Source organism: Camelina sativa, chromosome 11 (genome assembly GCF_000633955.1).
Source record: "Camelina sativa cultivar DH55 chromosome 11, Cs, whole genome shotgun sequence".
Classification (NCBI taxonomy): domain Eukaryota; kingdom Viridiplantae; phylum Streptophyta; class Magnoliopsida; order Brassicales; family Brassicaceae; genus Camelina; species Camelina sativa.
In genome coordinates, this window is record NC_025695.1 from 20,895,207 (window position 1) to 20,916,212 (window position 21,006).

At 35.8% G+C, this 21,006-nt stretch overlaps 1 protein-coding gene and 2 long non-coding RNA genes across 3 annotated transcripts; 2 read left to right on the forward strand and 1 right to left on the reverse strand.

Annotated features, from left to right (window-relative positions):
* On the reverse strand, positions 3,388 to 5,463 carry LOC104728173. Its single transcript, XM_010447199.1, has one exon. The coding sequence runs from the start codon at positions 5,461 to 5,463 to the stop codon at positions 3,388 to 3,390; it is 2,076 nt and encodes a 691-aa protein (XP_010445501.1).
* LOC104723949 lies at positions 11,512 to 12,498 on the forward strand. Its single transcript, XR_757464.1, has 2 exons — positions 11,512 to 11,687; positions 12,004 to 12,498. It is a non-coding gene; the product is annotated as an uncharacterized LOC104723949 (long non-coding RNA).
* Positions 13,078 to 14,673, forward strand: LOC104723950. Its single transcript, XR_757465.2, has 3 exons — positions 13,078 to 13,589; positions 14,079 to 14,146; positions 14,405 to 14,673. It is a non-coding gene; the product is annotated as an uncharacterized LOC104723950 (long non-coding RNA).

A 21,006-nucleotide genomic window follows, 5' to 3' on the forward strand; every position in this document is an offset into this window, starting at 1 on the left:
ACTCTTTTCCAGTCTTGTTCAGCAACACCAAGGCTCCATAAGGTCTAACCTCCTTGATCTAGAATGGTCCTGACCAGCGAGACTTGAGCTTTCTCGGGAATAGTTTCAAGCGGGAATTGAACAGCAACACCAAATCTCCTTCCTTGAAAACCCTTAGAAGAATTCTCTTGTCATGGAATGCTTATTTCCTCTCCTTGTAGATCTTTGAACTCTCATAAGCTTCAAGGCGGATTTCCTCTAACTCATTCAATTGTACCAAGCGTTTCTCACGAGCATTCTTGAAATCAAAGTTAAGAAGCTTGACTGCCCACATTGCCTTATACTCTAACTCAACTGGCAAATGACAAGACTTTTCATAGAAAATATTGAATGGAGTGGTTCCAATTGGTGTCTTGTAGGCAGTTCTATATGCCCATAGAGCATCATCCAACTTCGTTGCCCAATCTTTCCTTGTGATACCAACTGTTTTCTCAAGAATTGACTTGATTTCCATGTTTGAAATCTCAACTTGACCACTAGTTTGGGGATGGTAGAGTGTAGCAACCTTATGCTTCACTCCATGCTTCTTAAGAAAACTCTCAAAGACCTTGTTGACAAAGTGTTTTCCTCCATCACTAATGACCACTATTGGAATACCAAACCTTGGAAAAATGATTGTCTTGAACAACTTCAATACTAACTTTGCATCATTGGTAGGACTAGCTATGGCTTCCACCCATTTAGAAACATAATCAACAGCCACAAGTATGTAATTTTTACCATATGAAGAAGGAAATGGTCCCATGAAGTCAATACCCCATACATCAAACACTTCAACCTCTAAGATAGGAGTTTGTGGCATTTCATTCCTCCTGCTGATGTTGCCTTTTCTTTGACATGAATCACACTTGGAGATGATCTCTTGAGTGTCCTTGAACATAGTTGGCCACCACAAACCAGCTTGAAGAATCTTTGTGACTGTCTTGAATGTAGCAAAATGACCTTCATAGGCTGCTCCATGACAAAGTTCTACTAAACCTTCTATCTCTTCTTTTGTAACACATCTTCCATAAATCTTGTCCTTACAAAGAGTATAGAGGTAAGGTGCATCCCAATAGTATTTGATGATGTCCCTGAAGAACTTTTTCCTATCATAACCAACCAGATTTGGTGGCTCTATTCCACAAGCAAGATAGTTAACAAAATCAGCATACCAAGGACCATTCTCTTCCAACCTCATGACCTCTCCAAGCTTTTTCCAAGTCTCATTGGTCTTGTCAAGGAGTTGAATTGCCATTATCTGCTCTTCAGGAAGTGCATCATTGATTGGAATCTCATTGTCAATCCTTAATCTTGATAGATGATCAGCTACTCCATTCTCAATACCCTTTTTGTCTTTAATCTCCAAATCAAACTCTTGAAGTAACAATATCCATCTCAACAGCCTTGGTTTAGCATCCTTATTTGCTAAAATATGTTTCAATGTTGCATGATCAGTGTGAACAACTACTTTTGAACCCACCAAGTATTGCCTGAACTTTTCAAATGCAAAGACAATAGCTAGGAGCTCTTTTTCTGTTGTAGCATACTTGACTTGAGCTTCATCCAAGGTTCTACTTGCATAGTATATAACATGAAGCTTCTTATCTTTTCTTTGACCAAGAACTGCTCCAACTGCATAGTCACTAGCATCACACATGATTTCAAATGGCAAATTCCAATCTGGAGCTTGAACTATTGGAGCACTAACCAACTCTTCCTTTATCTTCTTGAAAGCTTGAAGACACTCCTCATTAAACTCAAATTCAACTTCCTTACACAACAATCTTGTAAGAGGTCTAGCAATCTTTGAGAAGTCTTTAATGAACCTTCTATAGAATCCAGCATGGCCCAAAAAGCTTCTTATTCCCTTGACTGAATTTGGTGGTGCTAGATTGGTCATCACATCAATCTTAGCTTTATCAACTTCAATGCCTTTCTCTGAAATCTTATGTCCCAACACAATTCCTTCTTTCAGCATGAAGTGACACTTCTCCCAATTCAAAACCAGATTTGTTTCCTCACACCTCTTTAAGACCCTGCACAATTTAGAAAGACAACCAGAAAAAGAGTCTCCATAGACAGAAAAGTCATCCATGAAAACCTCCACATCATCCTCAATTAGATCAGAAAAAATTGACATCATGCATCTTTGGAAAGTAGCTGGAGCATTACACAATCCAGATGGCATCCTTCTATAAGCAAAAGTACCATAAGGACATGTGAAAGTAGTCTTTTCCTGATCATTGGGATGTATGGGGATTTGAAAGAAACCAGAATAACCATCAAGAAAGCAATAATGAGTATGAATAGCAAGCCTCTCTAACATTTGATCAATAAATGGTAAAGGAAAGTGATCTTTTCTAGATGCAGCATTAAGTCTCCTATAATCAATACACATGCGATGTCCAGTTATAGTTCTAGTAGGAATCAACTCATCTTTATCATTCTTAACAATTGTAACTCCTCCATTCTTTGGCACCACATGTACAGGTGAAACCCATGTACTATCTGATATAGGATATATGATACCAGCATCAAAGAGTTTAAGAATCTCTTTCCTCACCACATCTCTTAAGTTAGGGTTTAACCTTCTGTGGTTCAATGGAAGTCATTGATTCATCATCTAAATGAATCCTATGCATGCAAAGAGTTTCAGAAATGCCTTTAATATCATCAAGTGAATAACCAATAGCTCTCTTATACTTTTTTAATTCACCTAGAAGAGTAACAGTTTCTTGTTCACTAAGTTCTTCATTGATAATGACAGGATAAGTAGAGTTTTTACCTAGAAAAACATACTTTAGCCCGTTAGGGAATGGATTAAGTTCAATCTTGGGTGCCTTAAGCTCACTCCAATCTTCATTTGAGTCCACTTCAACTGAACACACCATTTGCTCTTTTAACTCAAGGAAGCTTCCATCATCACTAGAAGGCTTGTGAGAGTCAAAAATCTTTTCATACCCTTCACTATCTTCCTTTAGTTAACCAAACTCTCCTTGTTTAACTGTCAAGGTGCTTTGGAGCTCATCTTCTATTGCCAATTCCTCCAAAAGCTCATCAGCTAAAGCTTCCATCTTCTCAATGTAGAAAACTTGACCATCAATTGTAGGCTTCCTCATCACTTTGTTGATGTCAAAAGTCAAGGCTTCATTTCCCAAATTCAATTGAATTGTCCCACTCTTCACATCAATCATTGTTCCTGCAGTCCTTAAGAATGGTCTCCCCAAGATGAGTGGATCCTTTGGTTCTTCATCCATTTCAAGCACAACAAAGTCAGTTGGGTCTCAAAATTGCCAATCATCACTGGTAGATCTTCAAGCACTCCAATTGGTGTTCTAACTGACCTATCAGCAAGAACAAGGGTGATCATGCACTTCTTGTAGTGAGTGAAACTAGTCTTTTGGCAACTGATAGAGACATCAAGCTTACACTAGACCCCATATCACATAAACAATGGCTAAAAGATAGAGGTCCCAATGTGCAAGGGAGAGTGAAGCTACCAGGATCTTCAAGCTTCTTTGCTACTACCTTGTTTTGAATGATAGCACCACACTCATGGGTTAAGATTACCATTCCTTGAAGAGCTTTCTTCTTTTCCAATACTGCATCTTTGAGGAACTTGTTGTATGATGGGTTCAGCAAAAATGCATCAATGATTGGCATTGTGATTGCAACATCTTTCATTTGAGCATCAAACATAGCTCTATACTTGTCCACTTGTTGCTTCTTAAATCTACCAGGAAATGGTAGTCTTGGCTCATAAGGTGGAGGCACAAATAGAGTCTCCTTGGCAATCTCTTTACTCTTCTTGAAAACTTCATTAATGGTGTTGTCTTGCTTTGGTTCCTCAACCACTTTACTCTTGCCTTTGTCAACCACAACTTCATCAGCTTCTTTGTATTTACCTAAGTATTTCACTACCAACTCATCATCATCTTCAATCTCAACCACTACCTCCCCTCCTTTAGTCTCAAAGTCCCTATTGAGCTCATTAGTAGGTAGTTGCTTACCACTTCTCAGCATTATTGCATTGATAATTTCCTTTGGGTTTGGTTCAGGTTTTCCTGCTAATGAACCCATTTGTCTTGTTGATGATGAGGAAGCTTGTCCTTGGACTTGTGTTTGCAGTCTCTCAATCTTAGCATTTAACTCACCATAGACATTTTCAACCTTGTGGTGCATGGCCTTCATTTGTGTGGCAAGTTCAATGGCACCTCTTCCTTGTCCTTCAAGGATTTGTCTAAGTAGAGCAGTTGTGTCATCTACTTGACCTTGAGGATGTGGTGTATTCATTTGTTGTTGAGGTTGGGAATAGCTTTGAGATTTGGCTTGGTAATTCCCTTGAGGTTTTGGATGATAATTCCCTTGAGGTTTTGGATGATAGTTGGGTTGGGAAGGAAAACCAGGTGGTTTTTGTGGTGGATAACTCTGATCTTGTGGGTTATCCACATTGGTGCTGCGGTAAGAGAGGTTAGGGTGGTTGTGGTAATTGGGATTGAACTTGTTATACCCTTGGCCACCTACATAGTTGACCTCTTCTTGTCCCTCAACACAAGCATCCATACCTTCTTGATATCCTTGATAGACATCACTCTCTGTAACAAAGTGGACTATCTTTTGATTGGCAAGAATCATCTTATCCATCTTGTCATTCAATGCTTTGATCTCCTTGCGTTGTTTCTCATTCATATCAGTATAGTCCCTTGGAGTTCTATCATAATCCTCTCCATAGTTCCCATCACTTTGAGCAAGATTCTCAACCAACAACATTCCTTGTGCAGCATTTTGACCCAAGAAGTTCACATTGCTTGCTGTATCAAGTAGCATTCTATACTTAGGCAGAACTCCTCTATAGAGTGTACTCAATTGTGACTCCATGGAGAAACCATGATGTGAACATTGAGAGATGTACCCCTTGAATCTTTCCCATGCTTCACAAAAACTCTCATTTCCCTTTTGAGCAAAGCTTGATATCTCATTTCTTAACCTTGATGTTCTTGTAGTAGAGAAGAATTTGGAGAGGGAAGCCTTCTTACATTGATCCCAAGAGGTGATGGTGTTGTGAGGTAGATTCTTCTCCCATATGTGAGCCTTATCACCAAGAGAGAATGGGAAGAGGCGAAGCTTGAAGGCATCTTCAGAGATATCATTGATCTTAACAGTTCCACAAAACCTATCAAATTGATCCAAGTGATCAAGGGGGTCTTCCATTGCCAAACCATGAAATTTTGATCCTTGCACCATGTTGATAAGACTGGCTTTGATCTCAAAGTGATTGTTCTCAACTGGTGGAGCTCTAATACCAGTTTGGTGTCCATTGACATTTGGTGCATCATAAGCTCCAATGAGAGGAGCTTGTCTTGGTACATGGTGAGGAACTTGTTCATCATTGTGCTGGTCATTTCCATTATGATCAGCAGCAGGAGGAGGATTGTTGTCCATAGCTTGCCTTGCTAACCGGCGGTTCTCTTTTTCAAAACGGTGAATGTCTTCAACACGCTCAAATAAATTGGCTTGGCCTTGAATTCTCTTGTTCATACACCTTGCAAAAGAGAATTCAAAACACCAAACCAAACCAAGTAAGTAACAATGTAAAGTAAATGAATAGGCTCAAGCAAAGTTGAAATCCTAATGGTCAAATTGAATGCAAATGGGCAACGACACCAAATTGATGTAGTACTTTTACTTCAATTAAATTATCAATCCACAATTTGCATTAATCAACTCACTAAGAATACACAAAGATGCTTAATCTATTCTTAAACAGGAAAATGTTCTTTTGTCACAATCTTAACTGACAAACTGATTCAAGAAATAAAACAAGACAATTCAAAACAAGCAAAATCAAAGAAACAAAACACAACTAGCAACAAGCTTTAAAAATCAAAATTAATTAAGTGAACCTTGGGCAAGGTTATTGACTTGGGAGATATCTAACCAATCCTAGATGTCTAAGCAACAAACAAAAACAATCCTATGGCTAAGAACACTTATGCAAATCAATCCATTTCCATGATAGAGATTCCTATGCTAATCAAGTGATAATCAACAATTTCCAAAGGCAATCACAAGGCAAGCATGCATTGTAAACAAGTCTAAATACCACTAAGCACCCTAATCATCAATTTCCATTGGTTAGGAATGCAAAGCTCTTGATTAATTTGGTTCAGGAATTTCATTAAACACCTTATGGGCACGGAAATCCGAATGTCTAGATTCAAGCTTGATCAAGGCTATCTAGCATTAATAACACTAATCAAGATAGGAAACACATAAATAAAGCCCTAGACATCAAAGATCAATCATCTATCTCCCTAATCTACCTAGCTTAAAGTTCTAAAAGATCTACTCACTCATGGTTATGATCACACAAAGGTAAAGGTTTGATCTTTGTGAAATCATAATTAGAAATTGTAGAATAGGAGATTTAAATAAGAAATTGCTATTAAAAACTAAGAAGTACTCAATCATTCAGAAAACCAAGAGTAAACAAGCTTAAGAACCCTAAGTGGCTGCTAAACAAAAGATAAGATAAGAGATAAATCTCCCCTTAATAGGGTTAGAGTATTTATAGGAAAGTAGAAGAGAACCCGGGTCAACCCAAAACAAACTGGGTCAAACCCGGTTCAAAAATAAAACAAGTGTGGTGTTGGCTCCAGCGGCCATGGCTTGGCCGCTGGTCCAAACAATCAAATGCATATCCTCTTCACACGGCCACCGTTTGGCTGCTGCTCCAAACGATCATTGCATGTCTACTCTTCCATCGGCCAGTGCTTGGCCGCTGGTCCTGACCGATGATGGTCGTGTATGCTTCCTGATCCCTTGTCACTTCTCCAATTCCACTCCTCTTTGCCTCTTTGCATCAAAACAAGTCCAAATGCTCCAAATGTGTTGAGATTACTCCAAGAACCTGAGAGATAACACACTAGATGCAAATGCTCCTAAAACAACCTAGAATGACAAGATTATGCAACAAAACTATGCAAAAACAAGGCTTAAAACCCAACAAAAACACAAGATATCAGTTTACAAATAAGGTGATTAGAGTTTAGATTTTACAATGAAAATGAAATTATATGTCGGTTTGGATTTACGAATGAAGTGGTTAGGGGGGAATTGCTTTTTTTAGACATTTATTTGGTCTTGAATGCAAAAGTAGACCCCATATTCGATATTTGAGAAACATAACCACCAAGGGTACTGAAATTATAGTTGACTCTCTTACGACCAAACAAAAAACAGAAGCCGAAATGACAGATGTAACCCGAAGAAGTCTGCAACAGATTTCTTTAAGGTGGATTACAAATTGATGTCAACAAGAAGACATAAAAAGACGTCTACTCCTGCATTGAAATAAAATAAATTTACATATAAACGAGTCAAATCAAAAAAGAAAAAAAGGTTGAGTAGGCTAAAATTATTTGATTTAGGGTTTGCTTAAGTAGACTTCTCCGTAAACTATTAGTGGTTGACTGTTATGTCATCAACCATTAATATTATATTATCTTAATTTCACTGATAATTTAATCAAACCGATAGTTGAACCTAACCGTATGCGTACCGATTCCTTGATTTTAACCTAACCGGATAATTTAACCATATATATACTTCTCTATGTAAGTCAACCCTAGTTTTTTATGTGATCTCTCTCTCTCTCTCCAAAATTTCTCTCTCAAAAATTATGATATTGTTGCTCTCGAAAATTCAGCCACTTATACCCACAAAAATTTCGTGGCTTGCAAAGATAAATATGAAAACCCTAGATTCTCTTTTATTTTACTTGCGTCTCTCTCAAATATATCTCGGCTCTCCAAAAAAAAAAAAATAGATCTAAAAACAGATGTGTCTCAACTCCAATCTATACTCTTTTTTCTCTCTTGTTTTTTTCATTGAAGACGTTCTGCAAATGTGATTGGCCTTTATTCATATTCAAATCTAATCCCAAAGGTTTTGTTTTCATATCTACCTACCTAATCTAAGTTTTTAGTTTTATGTTGGTTGAATTTGGGTTCTACATGGGTTTTCTTATGTGGATCTGAGAATTGTTATTGGGTAGTCCCTTGGAAAAAGTTTAGTTCTTTCTTTTTCGAGTTTGATTTCAACTTTTATTTGGATTTTTATGATTTAATTGCTTGAAATCAGATTTTTTACCAAAGCTTGTTCTTGTCTTTAATTTTACAGGTGGAGGAGAAGATTAAACAGGAGGTGGTGGAGGCCGAGGTGGAAGCGATGAAGTGGCAATTGAGAAGAATGAAGAAGAGACGGAGAAGAAGCTGATTTTGTGTGCAGAGTCGTTAGGATATGTGATGGGGGTGATGGGCGGTGGAGCAGTGATGGTGGAAGAGAATTATCCAGAATATATTTGTAAATAATTGAGATTTTAATTTGTTTTTTTTAACTGAAATCATTCACGGTTGGGTAATTCTTAGAAAGTTTCTATATCACTTCACTTCATACATATAATTGTAGAATTCTATATTTTTAGAAATTTTTGTCCCTATGTCAAAGAAACTCGTTCATCGTCGTTAACGATGTATTAATTTGGTTGATTAGATTTATTTGCAGTTTAAAGTACTGTTTAGTTTTCCATGAAGAAGTCTTCCTGATAAGTCTTCAGCATAATCATTACAAAATTAAATTGATTTGATTGATTTGCAGACGGTTCAGTTTCTCATGCAGAAGTCTTCTTGAGAAGTCTTCAGCATAATCATTACAAATATTAAATTGATTTGATTGATTTGCAGACGGTTCAGTTTCCCTTGCAGAAGTCTGCCAGAGAAGTCGTCGATATAAACATCACAAAGTTTAAATTGATTTAATTGATTTGACGTTAGTTGGTGGTAATTTCTTTTTGTTTAATTGGCCGATAAGCGCGAAAGTCTGTAATTAATAGGCGGGATCCGGGTTTAATCGGTTTCTCTATATTTTTCTGGTACTGTTTCAAATAAACCGGAATTAGTTTTCTAAAACCGGGATTATTATAATTATTATAATTTTACTCATATTATAACAACTATAATTATCTCTAATTATGTCTTGCTCATATTCTTGTCATCAATCTCTTCCTCTTATCTCTTCGGCTTATCTCTTCAACCATGCTGCTTCATCTTCGCCGCCGTTTCATCTTCGAACTAAAAAATCAAAAAAAATTCTTTATATATTTTCAATTAAAGATGTTTTCAATTATACAGACTTCACACAGAACTCCAACACGTTGACTTTCAAAATAAGTCTAAGTTAATGACCTAACTGCCTAAGAAAACCAAAAACTTGATTACTCCATATGTATAATATATAATCATGTCAAAAACATACAAAGGCAAGTACATATAATATATCAAAGAATACAACAAGAAAAATCTTAAAAATTATTCACCAATTTGCAATAAATTGGTTTTCAAATTTTGCCGATTTCATGTTGATGTCAAACGAGTAGACATCAACAAGCCGCTATGCAGAGAAAATAACTCGAAGTCTACTTTGTGGTCTATTTTTGCAATTACAATTTAACAAAGCAGACTGCAAACGAAGTCTACTAGGTTAGTTGATTACTTTTGTGGTCTTCCTTTGTTAATTTTTTTTGTTAGTTTTGCAATTAAATTCATAAAATAGAGTTGACTTCAAAGGAAAGTTTAACAAGTTAATTTCGATTTCAGTCTACTATGACTATTTTTGCAATTGACCAAACCATTGACTTTGCTGTAGACTTCTAGTTACACAGAAGACTTCATCTATCCGTCAACTAAAAAAAGTAGACTTCGTCGTGGTTAGTTTTGCAATTGACCAAGTTTGAATTTCCCCAAGTAAACTTCAAACGAAGTCTCCAGACACGTTGACTTTGTTTGCAATCTGCCGTGATCATTTTTGGGGTTGACCAATATTTTAATTATTTAATTAGTAGACTTCTTTTGCAGTCAACTAATTTATTTTAAATCAATAATATTCCGGTCAATGTTTTTATATTTTGGTCAACCCCAAAAATAGCCAAAATAGAAGTCTACTCTTTTATTATGGTAAGAAGACTTCGTCCGGCAGTCGTAACTAAAAAGTCAAGAATTTGGTCAATTGCAAAAATACACCTTAGTAGACTGCAAACGAAGTATCCAACGGAAAGATTATAATGCAGTCTGAACCATATTTTTTTGTTTTCAAATGAAATTAAGGAGACTGAAATTTCAGTCTACGGGCTCAAAATTTGATAAATTTTTAATTGCAAAACTGACCACATAGTAGACTTTACATGATATTATGACAGTTGGACTAACAAATGAAGTCTAATTTCGCAAAAAAATCGAGGAAAATCACGAAATCGACCGGAAAATAATTTTATCAGTGGTTGTTTCGCAATGTCAAGCACCAAGGACGTCGTCTTTAGTCACCACGGAAGAAACCCAGCACCAATTTAATCTTTATCCAAGGATCACGATATATAATAAGATGAACACACTTGCAAATTTTCTTGGACTAAAATGGAGAAGAGATGGAAGAAAATGAAGTTCTCATAGCATTGGATGTTATTTAAGCTCACAAATTCGGGTTGTTGAAGCATTAAGAGCTTCAAATTTGGTTGTTCATGGTTGTTGGAAAATTGATGGCGGTGGCACAACCGTAAATAAAAGAAGAAGATGAGGATATAGATGTAAATAAACATTTTCGCAAGAAATTCAAATAAATCAAAAATAATGGTATTTTTGTGAATACAATGAACACATAAGGATTTAATTGGGAGAAAGTGGCAAATGTTGGAGAGAGAAAAAGAGATGGTTAGTTTTGCAAATGACTCAAGTTAGGAGTCTAGTTTTGCAAGCACCTCGTGGTTAGGGTTAAGATTTTACAATTAAAACGAAATTATATGTTGGTTTGGGTTTACAAATGAGGTGGTTAGGGTTTAGATTTTACAATTAAAACGAAATTATATGTCGGTTTGGGTTTACAAATGAGATGGTTAGGCTTTAGATTTTATAATTAGAACGAAATTATATGTTGTTTGGGTTTACAAATGAGATGGTAAGAATTTATATTTTACAATTAGAATGAAATTATATATCGGTTTGGATTTATAAAAAAGCGGTTTAAACTTTTAATTTTATAATAATGGATACAAATTTTATTTCATTATTTTATAAAAAGGTGAATTAAGACGTTCACCCTATAAGTGAACCCAAGTATCGTTCATTGTTGATTGGAATTCGCCAAATATAAAAAAGACAAAGTATTTTTATACCAACAATATTTTGACATGTTATATTAAACATCCAAAAAATAATAGATAAGGTATTTTTCTGTTTTTTCCCAATACAAAGTGGAAAAAAATAATTTTGAGGTTAAGTTATTAAATATTGTGGAGTTCAGCGAAGAATCATTTTTCTTGCGCCAAATACGAATCCTAAAAGTATGACTATGCAACCATGTGCAAAAAGAATGAGACCTATACAACCTTGGATTAATTATAGAATTAGCCATTTTTCAGAATTTTATGGAACTATGACTATTTGTCCAGATTTACAGAAATATAGGGCTTTTAATTCGTTCAAAAAGACAGAATCGCCCTCTTCACATAAACCATCAACTTTCTCTCTCTTTCTTTCGCTTTATCTCATTCGTGAACAAATTTTTTCTTTCAGATTGTCAAATCGTCGTGAAGACAGACTTGCCGGCCGTCGATGGTGAGTTTTGCCTTAATGATGGTTACTTTACCTTTGTTCAACGCTGGTGATTGAACCAATTAATAACTTATTTTTTCTGGGATTTGTCAATTACAAAATATGTATTTTTCAAATTTGCAATAGATTTGAAGATGAATTGGAAACTTTAATTCAATTAGTGTTTATGATTGGAATATTTGGGTTTAGTAGACATGATCTCCTTAGGGTTTAGCTTTCTTAATGAATTCATCAACAGATCTCCAAAAGGAAATAGATTGAATCCATGAATTTATGAGATAAAAAAAATGAATTGACCGGATTGGAGATCTGTTGGCAGTGCTGGAGGCGGTGTAGTGATTTTGTTTTTCAGAGGCCAAGGAGGTTGTTGAAAGTGATCAAGATGGTGTTGATGGAGCCTAATCGTGAGAAGCCATGGTTGTCATGGGAAAAGGAAGCGACAGTTTTAATTGGCGTAGGAGAGAGTAAGGAAGGAGAAGGCCAAAACTGTCTTTGAGCCTAACGCAAAAATACTTAATCACAAGAGTCCGAACAATCATCCCCAAATTCTAATTTTCGGTCCAATAAAGCATCTTTTCTATAAATACTAGTATTCGGTCTGCACTACACGCTGGAGTTAGATTGGGTGTGTTTTGGTTTTTTTTTTTGTATATTATATATTTGTTATGTTAATTTCTTTTCATGTTTGGTTTATGTTTCTTTGGTTTGTTTTTGTTGTTTTTTTTGGTTATTTTTTTAAAAAAATTTCCTCGTCTTTGCATTAAGCACATTATAGTGAGATTTTTTAAAAAATAATTATAAATAATGTTGTGTTTCTTTACAAAATTGGTTTTGTTCTTGCTTTACTTTAATTTCATAAGTTTATATTCTATAGTGTATGTTGATTTGTGGCTGTAGTTGTTTTTGGTCCATTTTCAAAATTTCCTCGTCATCCATTAGTTAGATTGTTTATTGCATTTTTCTATATGTGGTTGTAGTTCCTTGTTTGTTTTTTTGGGTAGGTATTTAATAAAATGTGTGAGGATTGTTTGTGAATGATTTAGTGATTGTGTTACATTCTTATTGGGTGAGTAATTTGCTTCAAAGTTTTAAAATTACTTACATTTGGTTGTTTATTGTGTTAATTTTGTGTGACATCAATTGGGTCAATTATCACTTTAGGCCTTAAACTCTTAGGGTATATTGGGTCAACAGTGGAATTTAATTGAGTTAGGATTGTATTACTCATGTTTGAAAATGGCACGTGTCTTGTAACTGGTTGTTTTCTTCTTTGCCGTCGATCTCTTCCTGAACGGATAAGAGATAATCATTCTTTGGATCTATGGGACAGTAAGGCCCATGTGTGCTTTTTTGTTTGGATTGAATGTGATTTGTGTTTTGCTCTATTTTAATTTTTAGTTTTTTTTATTTGGTTTTGTTTGAGTTGGTATTGATTTTCAAATTGTAATGTTGTTGCTCTTATATAAATGTTTTGGGGAGGTTTTGTTCGGCTCGATTTGATTTACAGACATTGATGTTCTAGGGTGAACTAAATGTAGAACTCTAATTTGAGCATCTGTTTGGTGTGGTAACAGTGTTTGCATCTCTTACCTTCTTTATGTTTGGTGTTGTTTGCGTCAACGGCCGCCAAATTAGATTGATTTTGTTTTAGTTTTGTGACCTTGTGCCTGTGTTTTGGTTCTTTTTTTCCCCCTGTTTTGATCGGTATTTCCTTTTGTATTTTTGTATCCCTGCTTTTCTTAGCTGTTTTTTCTTTGAATTTCTTCTTCCTGCATAACAATTTAAGTTCTTCAAGGTATTCTTGTGGCCACAAGAAGATTGTGCACTCCGGCTCATGGTGTAGTCCAAGAAGATCATGTGTATTGTTGTAGTGAAAGCGTATAACCATTGTCTCATTTCTTGAAGGTAAAGACCACTTTGCTAATATCTTTATCCTGGTGGTCATAATTATTCCAATTCTCTGTTCGAATTGTTTTGTGACCAAATTCTGGAATATATTTCGATCTTCTTGTGATGCTACGCTTGGCTTTTGTTAATATTTTCCCATCTTTGATTTTTTTTTTCAAGATTTTTAGTTAGGACCCATCATAAATAAAAAGAAATAGAATTGGTAAACTCGAACATTGTAAATATAGGAAATTATTAAAGCATGATAACATTGGGAAACCTTATTATTGGTCCTTCAGCTAAAATTAATAGACAAACTTGATCATTTGTTTGAAGTAGTAGCAGTGTCCGCATCTATTTTCCATGTCATTGATGCTACAGATGATGCTTGGTTGAGCTTCTGCCAATGTAGTGTAGTAGCATTGTAGTTTTGGTACATTAACTTTGTGTAACGACTTCTTGTTATCTTTCCAGCACTAATCACTCTTTACTTTGTTTTCTTTCCAGTCTTGCTTATCCAACCACAATTTTCCTTCCACTGTGTCACCCCTGCACAACTTCACAATTCCGTAAAGGTAAATACCATTTTCGTAACTACCTTTTGCTGCCTTTTTCAAGTGTTCCAACCCTTGTTATGTGTTGTTCTTGTGAAAATACTCCTGGACTCCTTTCATGTAGTGTGTCTCCATATTTCCATTTGCAATACATTTTTCCATTGCAATACATTTTTCCATGAGGTCTTGGTATTTGCTTATTGCTGCAAGTGGATTCATGGCTAGTGGCCTTAGGTTGATGTTCTTGTAAACTCGATGATCTTGTGTTGCCTTTGCTAGGTCGGGTGATGCTTGCATAAGATGTCTGACTGTTGTGTGTGAAATCCGAGCTACTCTTGAGATTATATCTCCTAGCACGTCGTTTGGTAGTTGTTGAAGTGAGTAGGGTGGTTTCGTTGCATTTTTGCAAAGTTGGAGAGTATATTTTTCTGTGTTTTCTGTAGCGTGCTTTATAGTGTGGACGTGTGTTACGTTTATGGGTGTTTAAAATATAACTCTTGGCCTCCCATTATTTAGTTTTAACTGGACCTTTGATGTTGAAGTTGTAATGATTTTTTTCTGTTACCTTCTTAATCATTAATTTAAGACATCATTGTTTGAGTTATTTTGCTGAGTGGGGATTGTTTTTAATTTTGGTGTCCTATAGTTTGTAACGTTTTTAAATTATGAATAATTTAGAAGGTTTATTTTAAAAATTTGAATGGTAAGACATTCTGGATTTTTTAGGTGTCTAGAATACTATTTGTTATTTATATGTATGATAAGAAAGGGCTGTAACTGAATAATTATTTTGATTGTTATAAACATTAATAACGTTGTCAAGCGGCCGCTCCTACAACAATGATATATCCGCAACCTCCAGTCAGAGGATACAACAGTTTCCAACCGTATTTCATTTGTCGATCAAGATTGCCAAACAGTTTCTCTCCAATGCCTATCCCTAATTTCATGGTGCCACAACCATTTCGTCCAGCACTATACCCATCTGCTCCTCCTGTCGGGCTCCACCCTAATTATAGTTGATGACGTGTGACAACCCGTCCCGTTGACCCCACTAGCCCATTGCTAACTTGTCCCTATAAACCCCAAGCTGACCCTGCAGGGCATCGATCCTAACTTCTCAGTGTGGATAGGAACTATTCATCCAAATCCACCAGTAGGTTATTAGTGCGTCAGGCGTTCCTCGAACCCTGGTCTCCACCCTTTAACAACCTTTCCACAGGACAAGCTGTCACTAATTGATCTCTATTTTTATGTGACAACCCGTCCCGTGGACCCCACTAGCCTACCCGCTAGCTTGCCCCCATAGGCCCCAAGTTGGCCCTATAGGGCATCGATCCTAACCCCTCACCGTGGACAGGAACTATTCATCCAAATCCACCAGTGGGGTCCACGGGACGGGTTGTCACATAAAAATCGAGATCAATTGGTGACTGCTTGTCCTGTGGGAAGGTTGTTAAAGGTTGGGGACCAGCGTTCGAGGAACGCCTGGCGCACCAATAACCTACTGGTGGATTTGGATGAATAGTTCCTATCCACAGTGAGGGGTTAGGATCGATGCCCTGCAGGGCCATCTTGGGCCTATGGGGGCAAGTTAGTAATGGGCTAGTGGGATCAACGGGACGGGTTGTCACATAACGAAACAACGTTTGGTGGTGATAGGTTATTAAATCAAGTTTGTAAATCATGAAACCTACGTTCCTCTTTACATTGTGCCAAAAAAAACATAGATAGGTTTGTTTCCCACCATCTTCCCATCCATCTTGAGCATCTATGTTAAAAAAACGAACAAAGATAATAATAATTAGACGTGAGTTTCTTGATGAAAAGGCAACACTAAAAAACCTTGTTTACAAACTTACAGCTTGAGTCTTTGCTCGTTGAGAACTCTACAAACCCAACACCTTTGCTCATACGATAGGAATGGACCATGACCTACAAAATTCATATGTTAAATTCATAAGTCAAATAAGAAAATTTACTAAGAGATTGCATATGTACCTTGCAGGAAGTGATGGTTCCAAACTCATAAAATAATTCTTGAAGCTTTTTGTTATCAACAGAATCCTCAAGATTCTTCACATAAAGATTCAACCCTTTATTTGTTCTCACATCCCGTTCTGTTTTCTCTACTTTGAATTTGGCTTTCAAATCCTCAACTCTATCATTTTTCCTTTGAGCCCTCCCTCCCTCCCTTCCATTTTGTTATGCTTTTCTGGAACATACTTGGCACATGACATCCAATGTGCGACCAAAAACTGGTGTCAACAGGAAATCATTAGGCTTAAAGATCTAAATTGATAAGAATAGCTACTACGTTAATTTATTTCAAATACAAAAGGAGAAGACGTACGACTATAAACTGTAGACTTGCATTTGAAACTATTGTATTTAACTAGCGTTCAAAATAGATGCAGGCAAATCATGTTTCAGTTTTTTTTACAGAAAATTGACATCATTTTTTTCCAAAGACAACTTATCAGAGACAGTTTATGAAATTAAAACTTTAGAGAGATGAACTAAATATTGAAAGAGTGAAATACAGAAGGAGTGAAAAACGTGGACAAACCTGGGAGATCTGTATTGGTGTTTGCAAGGGAGATCAATTGATCATGAGTCCGAAACAAAAAAAAACTCATTCGGAAAAAGACTTAGAGACTCGTCAACCACATCTAAAACAGTGGAAGGTGTGAAGCGTATAGAGAAAGGGGAATCGGTGAGCTTAAAACGGGCGCTGCTTCTTGTGACTTCAAAGTCCGAGATAATATATTTTGCCTCTTCAAGGAGAGAATTCTCGAATTTGGGAAGATGGGTGACATTGATCTACCCTTGCATGACCGTACTCTAGAAAACAACTTCAAATTAGATTAAGTAAATAAGGTAGAATAATGGAAGAGGGAAATTGAGATGGTTAGTACCTTCTCATCAATTAGTAGGAAATCGACGCCCATGAGTTGGCCTCCTTTTTTAACATTGCGGGCAGGCCAGTGACAGAGCATCTCATCAATGAGTAGGAAATCGACGCCCATGAGTTGACCTCCTTTTTTGACATTGCGGGCAGGCCAGTGAGAGAGCATTCTTCCGACGATCTGTTGGTGAAGACGGCCAGCTTTGAGATTAACGAATGAAACAACAGTGGAATTCATGTTATTCAGAGAAGAATTCAAAAACCTAGTTAAATCTAAGCAGCATGAAATTACAGGAGATAAGATTATATAAGCATGCAACTTACACGAATTGAAGAAAGAGTAGTGGGTAGCGAAATAAAAGTGAGAGCATTGAACGACATGAATTTCCGTTATAGATTGAGCTGTTACTATGGAGATGGAAGACATGGAAGGCAATGAGAGGGAGTGGCGGAGTGGCAAACATTAATTTCAATTCTATGCATTAAAGCTTTAGTAAGTAAAATGGAAAGAACAAATAATGAAGAAGGAGAGGATGGTTGAAGTCGGCGATTGTAAGACGACATAGTGGAGTTTGGGAAAGGGTATGTTTATTAGGGCAAATACAACATCTATAAATTATAAAGAGATTTGGCCTTCAAAGAGATTTGAGCCAGATAAAATAGAAAATGATTAGTGGATAATTTCGGAAATATGGCGTAGTTAAACAAAAAAAACGTTGACGTGGCTGCACTAGAAGTGAGGAAACTGCACTTTATATATATATAGATCCTTTAAAAGTTAAAACCTTCTCATTGACACAATAAACTAAAATAAACTAAGGGTTTATTGAAACTAGAATTTTGAAAGATTTTAGATTTTTGTTCAAATCATCTGTTATTCAAATCTATCTTAACATTTTTGTAGTACATTTTTGTGCTACATTTTTTTCCAAATGATTCCCATTAATACCCTTTTATTTTGACAATTAATCAAATGTCATTAAGGTTATTTGTGTAAACCTTATTGTTGGGTCAGGTTAAATACAAACTAACAAACCCGATTGCTGTAAACGGATCCTCTTTAATTGTGTTGTGTCGGTTTACAATCGATAAACAACATCCGATTTCCACACTCAGATCGTCTTTAATTCTTAATATAATGTTAAGATAGAAAGATTTTTATGACTTTACTAAGCAGATTCTCTTTTATTTACAATATTTAATCATCCAAAATCGTAACAAATTGAAGTCGACTAATTTCAATTCCTTTAATTTAGCAATTCGTTTATGTTTATAGAAACACGATTACATCTTTGAATAATATCTTAATAATCTCCTAAATATATAGAAACTCGATTACATCTTTGGTAAGATCTCATTACCGTTAAATATGCAGTATAAATCCAATATACCAACTTGCTATAAATTATAAGCCTAACTTATCGGACCTATAATGGTAGTCGCAATGAAATCTATAACTGATCATATATACTGGAAGATTATTCCATACCAATCTTCCCTAAATCAGATCAAATCAGATAGCAAAAAAAAGTTTCTAACCTTGCGAATCAAGGCTTTGTGCTACTAACAGTGACGAAACTCTACCTACCACCTTAAACACTATATAAGGGTGCCATTCACCATTCAGACATCCACCGCCACACACACATAACCATATTTCCTTGCAAAAACCCACCCCTACGAAAATCTGAAATGGATGCTTCATTTGCCTACTTAAAAGACGTTTTTGATATAGATATAGATTATTATTTTTGTTATACTATAACTAAATAATTTTTTTTTTCTAGCTGTGCTTGGCCAAATTGTTACTATTAGGAGATACAAATGCTAGAGTTGAACAACAAGCCAACAAGCTTCATTTCGAAATAAGAGATTGAAAGTGAGTTTAATAGTCTTTGATATATATAATTTAGAGCTCTTTTCATTGTATGATAGCAGTATAGTGATGAGAGACAAATATTGTCGTGTACTTAGTGGGGTATGTTTACTGAATAAGTTTTTGATAATTTTAGGCAGCAAACGGAATTATGATAAACGGTTTGATCATATTAGTAACTCTCCAACATCTATTTCTATATGAAGTTAATTTTGAATCAAATCATTTTATCACTTCTGTTTCTTCGATTTATTTTTACTTTTACTGAGTATTGTTGTTCTTTTATTAAGTCAGTTTCCTTAGTCACAAAATCAAATATATGTCACTAGATAAGGGCCCACACAATGTGCGAGTTTAAAAATTGTTGAAGAAAATAAGTCCTAAACCTTAAACAATTTTTTAAAAATATATAAAGAAATTTTCTTTCCTAAAGTAAATATATAAATAAATAAAGTTAAAGAATTTTTGTAATATATTCACATCTTTTGCATCATTTGCTATCTAGTTTCACCATATTAGCATAGCTTTTAGGACTGTTCATGCATTAGAGTATAGTTGCATTGCATTTGCATATTTTCTTGCATAAACAGGTGATTTTGGAGCCTAAGGAGCATGGAAGCAATGCTGAAGAGGAGTGAAGCTATCAAGAGAAGAAAGCAAGGGAGTTAGAGGTGAAGAATCAAGGTCCGGAGTTCCACTCGACCGCCCACTCGACCAGACACTCGACCGTGTGCGGAGAAGGACTCGACCGAGTGGAAGGAGCACAAGAAGAGCCAACTCGACCGGTCACTCGACCGAGCACCAGGTCGAGTTGACCGAGCCGCCTAGCTATTTTGTCTTTTAGCATTTTTAGGGCTTCCACTACTTTTTCTATAAAAGGGTCTTTTACCCTTCAGCCACAAGAGAGCCACCTTGGAGAAAATCTAAAAACTTAGTTTTTACCCTTTTGGGAATTTATGCTTTTTGTTTTTTACATTTCTTAGATTTTGTTCTACTTTTAAAGGAGAAAACAAGAGATTTCTTCATACTTGTTTGTTCAATAACTCTCAAAGTATAAAGAATTCGAGTTTGATTCCTTCTTCAATATTGTAGATCTCTGCTTTATCTTTCTAATGATGCAAGTTTCGTTATTTTCTAAGTTTATGACTTTGTTCATCATGTTTAGCATTTGTGAGTAGTTGCTTAGGATCTTGAGGATGGGTTAGGCTGGATTGTGGTTAAGGTTTGTTTAGCTAGGTCAAGCTTGATTGTTATAGATCTCTTCTAGGCTAGATGTACTCTATGCTGATCCTATAACTGAGAGGGTAGGATTTGATTTTAAGCTTCTTAGCATCACACCAATGTCTAGGTTGCAAGATAAGGCTAGATCTAGAGATTATCATTAGGCATGCTAAGAGATTAGATGTCTTTGTTTGATTTTTAACATAAATGATCTGTTGCTTAATGCTTGCTTGTATAAGTTCTTTGCTTTGTGAGAACAAGTCTAGAAATATATGAGCTTGATTGTTTTTGCCATGAGAGTGGATTAACATGTTCTAGGAGATCATTGTCTAGAGATTAGCTCAAGTTGATTGAGATTTGTTGACCAAGTTAGATGACCTTAATAATTAGTCCAGCCCATGAATCCCTCCTCAAAACCTTTCTTGTCTATTGATTTCTTAGTCTAAATCATGTTGTTTGGTCGTTGTTTGATTTAGTTTTGTCTTGCTATGTTTTGTTTGCATTGCTCTGTCTCTCGCATTTGTCTGACTCGACCCTGTACTCGATCGCACACTCGATCGAGTGCTTGCTCGAGCTCATCCCCAGAATTCTTGTTTATGCTTTGTGTTTGTCCTGTTTCAATTCCTATTTCATTTTAGTTGCTTTTCTGTTACATTCATTTAGTTTCCTGTTAATTACTTGCCTTGCATTAGTTTATTACTTGCATTACTATAGTTTCTATTTCTGTTTCATTGCATTGTTGTTTAGATCATCCTGTTCTCTTTACTTTTAGCATCTAGTTTTATAAGCTTTTACATTCTGCATTTTACATTCATCATTAGGTTGTTAGTGACAAACATCCTACATATTTGGCTTGACTTAGACAAATATTCATAA

Bases quoted from the DNA above. Each gene is read 5' to 3' on its own strand.
- LOC104728173 (XM_010447199.1), bottom strand. From the start codon at position 5,463: ATGGACAACAATCCTCCTCCTGCTGCTGATCATAATGGAAATGACCAG.